Genomic DNA, 12,480 nt, shown 5'->3' with positions numbered 1-12,480 from the left:
AGTAAACATGTTTTGAATAGAATATCAAGATTTGTTTTCACCATTTCTAGTCTCCAAGAACATGGGTGAATCATGAATGATTATAAAGATTTGTTTTAAATATACTAATCATCAATCTTGAATTAATGGATTAAGATGACAAAAATAGTTTCATCGAAGGATAATTGCAAAATAATCATTACTTCACAAAAACCAAATCACATATTCAGTATAATCATCAAATGGAGTTTAGTTTCATCATAGATTTAGATGGTAATTGGAAGTTTAGCTCATGATGAGCATGACAATGAAAATCAAAGAAGATGAAGATATCAATCACATGATTAAACTTAGAAGAATCATAACAAATTGGTGATGAATCTTCCTTTAAAGATGATGATAGATGTTTCCAAGCCTTTAAACTCTTTAGTGGATCTTATTTGAGTGTAAAGTGAGCGTTTTAAGTGATACATCCATCCAAATCCATTCCAAGCACACCCAACGCAATGAGACATGCACAACTATTTATAGGTTTTTTGTAGGCCTGTAAACGAACCGAACATTCGGTGGACCTATTCGTGAACCGTTCGGTGGGAAGTTCATTTATGCTTGTTTATTTAATAAACGAACGAACATGAACACATGTTCCGTTCGTTCATTTATGTTCATGAACGTTCGTTTATGTATTAATAGAAAATAATTAAATATTATCTGGATAGGTCATCTTCTTAAAGGTTTTATATTTGTTAATTTGTGTTCGTTTATGTGCTTTCATTTAAGTTCGTTTATATTTGTGTTCATTTACATTTGTTCATACATGCATGTTTATCTTTGTTCAGTTATGTTCGTTTAGATTTAAACAAACGAACACAAATGTCCATTTTTAAATAAAGGAACATGAACATAAATATTTGTTCGACACGGGGGTGTGTTATGGATGCCAGATTCTTTGTCTTATTTGGTTAGAGTGACCACGGGGGTGTGGCAGGTGAGACATGGCCCCGTTATTTTGGTCTCTGATTTTGTCTTTTCTCTTTAGATTTTGTCTTTTCTTGAGAGGGTGACCACGGGGGCGTGGAACATGAGGCACGACCCTGTGTTTGATGTGCCGGATTTTGTCTTTTCTTGAAAAGGTGACCACGGGGGTGTGGTTACTAGAACATGGGGGCATGTTAAGCTGATAGATACACAATTTCTTTAATTTTCTTTGTTTTTCTTCGTGTATCCACTCGCTTCTTTGTTTGAGGCTGGAATAAACCTAAAAAGTAGAAAATAACATAATAAGTAGCTATTTGAACTAATAATATAATAAAGATAATGTTTTGGAGATTATCTAATTCTTAAAAGATGTATATATTTGTACACATCAAGCTTCCTCGGTCTTTGTCTTCAGGTCTTCCTTTATTACATTATTTATAAAAGAAATACAATATTTATAAAAATAAATACAATAATGGAAAAACCCTAACTATTGCAACAACTCGGGTTTTCCAACGAACGAATTTATATCTTTTACCCGACTCGTTTTAAACTCGGGAAATTTTAACACTGAAAAGTATCGCGTTTATCGAGTAATTATTATATAATTATTATTTGTTTATTATATCTATTTATTATATTTAAAAGTTTTGAAAATGTTCATTTTAACCCAAAAGTATACTTTAATCCTTACTTGTTTCCATCTAAATACTTCAGGGACTAAAGTGCAATTTTCACATATTTCTTGTATAACCCATCACGCAAACCCGTAACCCATGACCCGTATACCCAAGTTCGTGACCCGTATAGCTTACTTGAGCCACAGTTGTCGTCCTGAACTTGGAATTGAATCATGGTTTTGATTTCTTTGGCCATAAACGGCCTAACCATCATCGTTAATTAGGAAACACGATCAAACATGATACGTATTGATAAATTTATGAACCGTCATAACCTAGAATCTAATTATATAATCTAAGATGGATTATAACTTAATTCCTCATGTCTGCACCTTCTCTGTAACCCGGTGAATCAAACCCCTAAACCTAATTGTGTTAATTTTGGCCGTGAAACCCTGTTCGTCGTCTGTCGTCGCAGGCCCTGTTACGCTGCAATTACCTTGTGTTTGATCAACGAATTAGGTAATCAATTATACAGTTTAGTTCGTTTTGTTGTACTGATTAATAACCCTAACATCAATTGAAACAAACATTAACGGATTGAATGATTCAAAGTTAGGGTTCTTGATCAAAATTGGGCTCTTTATTGGTTCTGTATATAAATAAGTGTTTACAAGTTATGTCAAGCTGACACACCAGCGCAGACGACTGGTGTGTGTGTTCATTCCTGTAAGCCGGCTAAGGTCGTGGGTTCGAGTCCGGCCGGCCGTATTTTTGGTTAATTTTGATCTTTATTGTTTTAATGTTTTTTTTATGATATATAATATATTGTAATTAATATTAATTATTAAATAAACAATATTTTATTTAATCCGACATCATAAAGTTAACATTTCGTGTCGGCTAGTTTCGATACAAGTTGTCGTGTATATATATATATGTGTATATATATATGTAAGTATTATAAGTGTATATTTATTTATTAAATCAACGATTATTTTATTAAGATTTAAAGCCAATATTGAGGTTTCTCGTTGTTGAACGTTTTTCATAAACTTAATTATTTATTATATATGTTAATATATATATATGTATGTATGTATGTATGTATGTATGTATGTATGTATGTATGAGTATAACAAACGTATTAAACGTGTTACCTATAGTTATATCATTAAACTTTCGTTAAGAATTACAAGATATAAATTCACGATAATTATATACTTAAATGGTTATTATTATAAATAAATCTCAACCCATATTTATTTAAACTAATTATTCGTAAACCCGATTTTATAACAAACAATGATTTTTGTAATTAAATAATAACAATAATTAGTAGATGTCAATCGTTCAATCCATAACATACCAATCATAATTGTATCTCAATCCACATCGAAATCCTAAATTCGTTATACGTATTACATCATTTATGATTCGTTCATATTATTCTATTATATAATTAGGATTATTGTCGATAATTTCGAAGAGTGTGATTTCTACTTTCTTGTCGTATTCATTCTTGTTTGGCTTAATCGATCAGGTGAGTTTGATCATTCCCATTTTTATATACTGTTTTCAAACGTTTTGGGGACATATCCGTACATATTTATATTTTCTAGCATATATATATATATATATATCAAACAATCGTAAACATGATCATTGTGTGTTGTATCAATTAAATGCTATTTGCTAATTGCTACTTGTCTAAGTGTGTTTATATTCTATCAAGTCTTGGCATTCGTATGATCATACGCTCGTCTTAGTAACCGGAGCCCGATTCGCTTGGCAAAGGTAAACCGACAATCTCAGTCATTGTAATCAATGCCCGATTCACTTGGCAACGATTCATTGGCACTAGAGGTGCACAAAAAACCCGAACCCGGAACCGAACCAGAAAAAAATACCCGAAACCGATTTTTTTATACCCGGGTTTTTATACCCGAACCCGAACCCGACCCTACCCGTAGGGCACGAATAGGGTATGCATTTCGGTACCAAAACCCGTACCCGGAACAGGGCCCGATTTATACCCGGTAATACCCGAAACCCGGAATCGGTTCCATACCCAAAACCGGGTTTTTCCAATACCCAAAATCGGGTTTTCAAATACTCGATATATACCCGAAAATACCCGAAAAATACCCCAAAAAATTGTAACCCTTAAAAAATCTAATCTATACCCGAAAAAAAAACCCGGAAAAAGCCCAAAAAACCTAAAAATAGGGTTTTTTCAATACCCGAAAATAGGGTATTCAAATACCCGGTTTTAGAATACCCGGTTCTATACCCGACCCGAACCCGATGCATAGGGTATGGTTTTTAGAGAGAATACCCGCACCCGAACCCGAACCCGAACCCGACCCGGGTATTGCCAATACCCGATTTTCCAATACCCGGTCATACCCGAACCCGGTTCCATACCCGAACCCGGGTATTTGAAAAACCCGATTTGTGCACCTCTAATTGGCACACTATCAAGTATGTGGTTGTGATTTGGTTATATACATGCTTTGTTATGATTTGATTGATTACTATCACATGGTTGGTTTGCGCATTTATCACTTATCATTTAGTAATCACCTATCAAATATATATAGTATTAATTGTTGTATCAAAATTGGTGATCATCTCACTCAACATGTGTTGTTGACAAACTCCATTTTATACGCATATGCAGGTGGTTAGTACTGAAGATTGAAGTTGGACATGTAGACAAGACTTTAGGATATTATCAAGTTAAACTTTATTCGAACTTATATTCCTGTATTTTAAATGGTTTATTGTATTTGTGTAATGTGTGCATATTTGAATAAAATAATTAATTAGATATTGTCACTTATATTCAAAGATAGTATCTTCGAGCTGTGAGCAATCAGATCACGCCCCGGCATTTCCGCCTTAGGTTGGGGTGTGACAACTATTACAACTTTGAACCATCAATATAGCCAAAACCATAAAACCAAACACTAATCATCATAAACAACAACAAAATAAGGTCGGGCCAGATTTACATATTTTATAACAATCACACAATAAATTGGGCAAGCTTTTGGTCAACAAAACAAATAAAATTTTGACCAAAAAATATAAAGTTGCCCAAAAAATCAATTAGATCATAAACTTTAAAACCATTTAAGTTTGTGTTCTAATTCCGGTTAAAAGGCCGGTACCGACTCGTAAGTTGTAACCAAAGTTCTGATACCACTGTTGGGTTTTAGTGGTGACTAGTCAAATTTTATTATCAAAACCGGTTTCGATAAAAGTAGTAAATTAATTAATCCGGTTAATTAATATAAAACATAGCGGAATAGAATGATTAATCAACCAAAATTAAACCCGACAGGATCCGGTTAAAAGCAATACGAGTACAGTAAAATAAATAAACAAGTTATATTCTAACTACCTATGAGATAAAATATACCACGGTTAATGATTAGTTGGTTGAGAGACTAAGGGCTAAAAAGCTTTGTTAGGTGACGATATCAAACGAAACATGGTGGTGGCGGTCCATGGTAGCAACTGGCAACAGTGGTGGGACGGCGGCTGGGCAGCGGCAATGGCGCAAGGCGGCGACAACGACTGTGATTTCTAGCGGCCAGGAGGGAGGTGGTCGGCGACAATGATGAGGCATAAGGAATGATTGGAGAACTCCTTTGGTAGCTAGGTTAAAACCTTAATCCCATGATCATTAGGTTATACTAACTAGTTAATCATATACTAGTTAGTTTAACCGGGTCCCCATGTCCATAAAATCCTATCTCATCCTATTATCCCTATCCATGTTCATTTATCAAATAAATGAACATTATAAACTCGTTAATAATTGCCAATAATGGTTAACTAGTTTAAGTGGTTTTTATGCTCGTTACCTAAGGTGTAACTCTCATGGGTCATAACTCGGTTAGCCGCGTTGACTTAATCAAACCGGTCCATAATATCCAACAAGTCTGATTCTATTAAAACTGTTAAGGTTTGGAATGGAAATTAGGAATGGGGATTTTGGGTAATTCTAGTTGAAATTAGGAATGGAATCGTGGGAGATGAGGGAGACGAGTTGTGCTTGTTGTCTTGCCTAAGCTCGCCAGAGATAGCGATGGTGGTTAATGGTGGTGACTGTGGGTGGGTAATTGGTGTGGCCATGTGGGGGCTTCATGGTGTCATCGGCATTTGTAGGGTTAGGGAGATGATGAAGTGTGGGTCCATACTCTCATTAGTTTAATAAGTAAAGTTAAAAGACCGTTTTATCTCTGAGTTAACAAGAAAATTAGACGGGGTTAACGATTTGTACTATATTGACAAGAATTGAAAAACCTCCATGGTCTATACTAAGAAAATAAACTTTTTGGACGAAGATCAAACTTTTTTCAAACCACATGGACGATTTTGGCACTTTACTCTTTGAAGAAATAAATCTTGAGAGGGTACTATTTTTTTAAAAATCATAGTTAAGTTATTATAATTTTATTGTTCGCAAGGATTTCAATCCCTGTCCTTTAGTCCGATATTTTATGAGTGAGTCGAACTAACATTAGTTTGAGCTCGATCATGACAGTGCTAGTCGAGCTGGGTTGTCTTGTACCCTTCGATCCGGGTTGGAATTTGTCACACCCTGACCAAAAGCGATGGAACATGCCGGGGTGTGACGTGATTGTTTCTATGCACACTACACTATTAAAGTGACAATTGTTAAGCAACTCATTCATTTCATTTAACATCAAATACAACACAACATGTTCATTACAAATAAACAAAGTACAAGAAAATAAATAGTTCATTTTATTAATACTCTAACGGTAAAAAATAAACTAACGTCTTCACATATTCATTCAACCAATAATCAAACCTGTAACGTTGCATAAAATATCTTTTGTCAACACGAATGTTGGTGAGCAATTCCATGATTTTTTGTGTCTATATAATATGAGACAAAATCCACAACTCTTATGCGAAACCATAAATAATAACAACAATTGCGGTATGCAAATCATAAATAAATGAGGCTCCTTTTTAATAGGTAAAAATACCAAATTACAAGGAGGAGCATATGATCATACTTATTGACGATGAGGATGAGATCAACAAACAAAAGCAATAAGCATTTAACAATTAATCATATGAGACATACAACACACAATCGAGCAATTATTCTAAGTAGCACATAAACTAGAGTTTGCGGTTTGAAAATTCGAGCCTTAGATCATTTTTGTTTAAGTAAGTATGCAAGCTACCCCCAAAGTATAAAAGGAAAAACGGGGATGGAATTACTCACTTGGAAAATAGTGATGTTGATAAAAAAATAAGAATAATAATAATAATAATTTCAAGAAATGGAGCCGACGGTTTAGTGTGCGTATCATAGATTGAAAGACCTTGAGTTAATAATGAGTCTTGAAGATGAGATATAAATGGTATAAAAGTTCATAAAAATAAGGCTTGGGTTTTTGGGAGTTTAAATTATATTTTACAAAATGCGGTTAAATAAAGTAAGCATAACATGAAATGGGTTTTACATGAAACCGAGCCTTTTGTTAAGTTATACACAAGGGAGTTGGTTTAGTGCTAGTTTTCACGATCTCGCTAATGTAACCATCAAGATCCGACTTTTAAGATTTGTTCGGTTTAGTCAGTTCGGGATTTGATAAAGTAGCAAATCCACATCCAACTTACCAAACATTTTAAATATATGAATAACTTCAATAAAATCAGTAGCTTAAACAAGTTTGAGCATTTTTTATCAATTAAAGTCCCAAACTCGGGTTTAAGCGAGTGTAAGTCGGCCCGATCTCGGTTTAAAACCAAGTTTGGTTCCGACACACCATAATCTTAGAAATATAAATAATATAAAGTGCAACTTGAGTTAGAAAGGTTTGGAAAGATTTTTGGTGGTTTGAACGGTGAGCAGCTCGTTAAGACGAGTAGTTCGACTTTTACTTGTTTTTTACCCGAAACTTGGTTTAAGCCAAGATTTGTTCTAACACTTCCAAAATCTTAAGTAACATGAGTAATATTAAATAAAAGCAACAAAAAAAATTTGAAATTTTGGTGGTTTGAACATTAACTAACTTGTTAAAACAAGTGTTCGGTTTTTACCCAAAACTTGGGTTCAAGCCAAGTTTTTTTCTACACTTCTATATCAACCATATAACGACTAAAATATGAAGAAAAACTCAGATCTAAAGTTTTTGATGCAATATGGTTGCTTAAAAGTTAATTAAAGTGCTTAAACGAGTGTTCATTTTTGTTCAGTCCTTGACTCGGTATGAGACCAAGGGTCGTTGCCACATGTCCAAAACCATATAACTAAAATAATGTAAAATTTCCAGATCTAAACTCAAACAAGAAAGTTAAGCGAGTAAACTTTCCGAAAACAACCCAAACGGGCCTAAAATGCATAAATACGTGTTTGAAAGTCCAAAAACCTTAAACAATAATGAAAATGATTTTCTTAACCATAAATTAACTTAGTACAACTGAAAATATTAAAAACATATACCCGAAACGAATTGAAATGCAAGAATCGGTTCTGTTGACTTTTAAAGTAAAACTTAAGCAAAACTAGCTAGAACAATTTGCAAGATCAAACACTTTAGGAGAAGGAGACAATGGATAAGATAGTGGGGTATTTATGGGGGAGGATTAAGGTTTGAGGGGTTGGATAAAACTTTTACCCAATAGATAACCGTTACACTTTGATGCTTTATTAAAAGAAATGAGTTTTGATTTAGATATATTATAACCAGAGATAAAAACATGTTTGGAGGGTGCTAGAATAATTATGGGTGGAGTCTTGGTTGGTTTGGATGGTTACAACATGAGTTCGGGCATTAAACGAACCAAAAAACGTTAAAAAAATTGATTTTTTTTGCTAAAACGAACTGAGGCTGCTGCGTAGCAGGCTGAGGCTTTTAAACACCGTTAAAGACTTTGGAACGAAACGACAAGTATGAAATTTGCTTTTTTTTGGCAATTTTAGCACCTACAGTTCATTTTAGGTCGTTTTGAGCACAAAATAAGCGTTTTAAACACCGTTAAAGACTTTGGAACGAAACGACAAGTATGAAACATGATTATAACATAAAATTCTTTGTTTTATTAATATTCAATGATCCAAAAGCCAAAACGGATCAAGTTTACAATACAAAACAAGTATAAATGTGCATCGAAATTGACGAATGTTACAGAATTCTTAAACTCATGTTTGCCTTATATAAAATTCGAGTAAGATTATGGGGTCACTGAAATACGTGTCAGATTATGCAGGCCTCAAATAACATATCTCAAACTAGTAATATACTTAGAAAATATATATTATGAATTGACTCGGAACTTTGAAACCCTTGACCCACCATTTTGTCATAACCTCACCATTGTGAGCATATTTATCACACCCTATGCTAGACTTATGCTACATATTGTAATTGTGATGGTAGAATTTTACAAAGATGGACGCACTACAAGTTTGTGTGCAGAATGATGATTAACATGAGGAAGATTGCAGAAACCAAAATGGAGTTGTGGAAAACGAAAGAGGGATTGATCCATCATGAGTAGGTCCATCTATTCGGATCTCAAAAGCAAAATCATATGAACTAGCGCTTTACGCAATTTCTTTTAACGAAAGCATCGAGTAATAGGAAGAACTGAAAGAGTATAGAAGAAGTCCCAGGACAAGTTAAAACTCCCATAGATGAAAACCATGCTTGTTTTTAACTAAAAAGTGCACAAAGAAGGATTTAATAACGTATAACAATAGATAAAAGGAAATAACTTCTATTAAAGTGCAATATTGAGGTTCACATTTAACAAATCAATATTTTCTAGTTCAACCATGGAATGTTTGTTGATCATAGTCTTAACTCTGAAGGACCCGCAAAAGCACTTCTACGAGTTTGATCACGGATGATGCAGACGATTGACATTCGGACCAAGATCAGGATATATCAAAGTGAACTTCGCATCGGGTGACTTCTGTAGCAAGTAACCTTTTGCAAACGAAACATGTCTCAACTCTTCACTCAACGGCCTGCAACGTTCAAAATAATTCTGCATATAAAAATTACTAAAATCCACCTTCAAACTCTTCAAATCCTGAAACGGTGAACACCGACCCGCCAACTCATCCGGAAACAATGAGAGCAAACGAACAATAGACGAGTAAATGGTAACCGACTTCGCATTGCGTAAAGCATTAAACATCATCGTCAAATCCTCAAACATTATTCTCTCTTGATCAACTTTGCAAGAACCTTCAAACCGGATATCCACTGTCTCAAGAACCGGAAGACCGTGTGTCTCCAACCGCGGTAATTTATTCCCCTCGAACTCAAAACATTTAAGGTTCGGAGTTGTGAGATTACATCGGTTGACACACCAACCGAAGTACGAGAGTGTTAGCTCCGAAAGATGTGGAGCGTGCACATTCAAAGTTTTTTCTTCTGCTTGAACATAACACCAAACCAATGTTAACTTCTTCAACGTGGGAAACCCGGAGAAGGGATCAAGATCCGTAATAACAGTCTTTCGGAGATGTAAATTGGCCAAATTCTTGAAAGATCCGGATCTTGGTCCCCAGTACGAACAACCGTTGTTTGAGTAGTTTTCGAGTTTCAAACTTTTTAACGAATCCCATGAAGTATGTGACATGGCCATCGGCCAACTCGTGTCTTTTCTAGTCTCGGAAATATTAACGTCGAGTTCTTCAACACGTTGTTTAAACGCAAAATCGAAAACTTCTTTTAAGATCTTGACGCTGCATATTCCGCCGCGTTTGAAGGTTAGTTTCTTCACTTTAGCCGATCTTGGAACAGATAACGCACCATAAACAAACTTATCGAAAACTTTGAGTTTTTTAAAACTATAGGAGTTGAAGTTGAGAACAGGAACATGAGTGCATTTAGAAGACCATGCTTTGGACAGCAACGAGGTTTGAAAGGCGTGTTTGGTGTCAAGAGAAGAGAGAATACGAAGCTGCAGGTCTTCGGGTATTGTCGAAAGCCGGTCCGCCATCGTTGTTTCTGCGTTTGGTGGTTGTTCTTCATCTTCAAGACGTAATCTTTTGAGGGGTTTCATCGTTTGTGGTTTTTGTGATCGTTTGATCACCATTGTTGTTGTAACTATGGAATTAGGTTATCAGGATCGGTGGTTTCATAGAAGATTAAAATTAAAAATTCAAAATCAAAATCGGGTTGAGATCTTGCTTGACGGTTTCCGTATATTATGCAAGTAATTAATATATTACAAGTTTATTTGGTTGTATTATTTTATTTATTAAGTAGCAAAATCTTTTCAAAATTCAAATCACCAAATGAATTTTTAATTAAATATGTTACTAGAATAGAGCCTGTGTGATAGACGAGTGATTAAAAAACAAAAAAAAAAATAAATTTAATAATATACAAAGATTATATACCTTATAGATTCATAAGATATAAATGATAATAATATAAAACAAAATTTGAAATTAATAAATCTTTAAAAGCCCCTTTCAATACAACGTTGCATATTCACTTAACAATATATCATTTATAAGTTAAAAAATCCAACGCAATTACCACTTAAGTGGAGTTGGTAAGTATCTTTCGTTTGAAACATGAGGTCTTGGGTTCGAGTCTTGTATCACACAATAATTTATTTTTCTAAATTTTACAAAGCCTTACAGCGATATGAAGATGGATGTATTTGAGGTAGGGCTGTCACTTTTACCCGAAAAAACCCGTACCCGAACTAACCCGACCGGAAAAACCCGAACCCGAGAAAAGACTAACAAGAACCCGAACTGAAGTAATTCCGGTTGGTTCTCGGGTTTGATTTATAAGTTTCAGGTCAACTTGAATAAACTTTTAGTTTTGAAATTAAATATATTTTTAGTTATAATATGCTTAGTCTTAGTCACTAAAGTTATCAGAATTTGAGCATAATCGACTGTTGTGATTCCAACTATTATGGATCGATTGTTTATTGCTACTTTATGTTTTCCGTTTATTACTATTAGCAATCGTAACTGAACAACCAAATCACGTCTGATCGAAGACGGTTATGATTCAAGTTAATGACTTAGTTTTACTCTACTTTTAAATTGTTTTATGACTTTATCAAGTTATGTTGATTTATTATTTAATTATTTGTGTTACGAGCAAAGAAGAATATGTTGTTTAATTTTAGCATTGAAGTTTTTTTTATTTTTTTTATTTTTAATTTCATTTTCTAGGATACTCGAAACCCAATTAACCCAACCTGAAAAAACCCGAACCTGAAAAACCTGCGAGAGATTTGGGTTGGGTTTCGAGCTAAGATTTAAAACTTTGAACCCGAAGAACCCGACCCGAAAAACCAGAAAACCGAAAAACGAACCCAAAGAACACCCCTAATTTGAGGGGAAATCGGGTCATTATTCTAGCATGAAATCCGGATAATGGGTTATAACATAACTAAACGGATCTCTGCCCCATATTGTGTTTAGAAGAAGAGATGCAAAGTAGGAAAGTGTTCCACGGCATCTACGTGACATGTGGAGGCTCTAAAATGATGCCATGTGTAATAATTATCTTATTTTAATAGTATAGTTAGATTACTACCTCGACTATAAGTAAGTAATATTTAAATAGAAAAGAAATAAAAAAATTAAAAAGATCCTTTGTACTATCCGTCTTATCTTAAGTTCTTAACATTCTTGAAAAACTAGAAGAAAGGTATAGAGAGAAATTTGAAGGCATAAGCCTTTAGAGGCATAGAGAATTTGGGCTAGTTTAAAATCTACATCGAAAAACCTGAATTTTGAAACTGGTTGATTTCGATTTCAGTTTCAAATTTCCTACCCAGGTTACCAATATATTCAACTTTAGCTTTTGGTATACGAATAAACTTGGAATTTATATTTTTAACGGAACCAATTTTATTA

At 34.2% G+C, this 12,480-nt stretch overlaps 1 protein-coding gene across 1 annotated transcript; it reads right to left on the bottom strand.

Moving 5' to 3' along the window:
* Positions 1–9,476: 9,476 nt before the first annotated feature.
* LOC143570655 (F-box/LRR-repeat protein At3g26922-like) lies at positions 9,477–10,685 on the bottom strand. Its single transcript, XM_077056256.1, has one exon. The coding sequence runs from the start codon at positions 10,683–10,685 to the stop codon at positions 9,477–9,479; it is 1,209 nt and encodes a 402-aa protein (XP_076912371.1).
* Positions 10,686–12,480: the final 1,795 nt, after the last annotated feature.

This window comes from Bidens hawaiensis, unplaced genomic scaffold, assembly GCF_021521415.1.
Source record: "Bidens hawaiensis isolate Kalapana, Puna unplaced genomic scaffold, B.hawaiensis_p1.1 tig00025014_1, whole genome shotgun sequence".
NCBI classification, from domain to species: domain Eukaryota; kingdom Viridiplantae; phylum Streptophyta; class Magnoliopsida; order Asterales; family Asteraceae; genus Bidens; species Bidens hawaiensis.
Note: the sequence above shows the minus strand (reverse complement) of the source record. Positions and strands in the feature narration are given on the sequence as shown.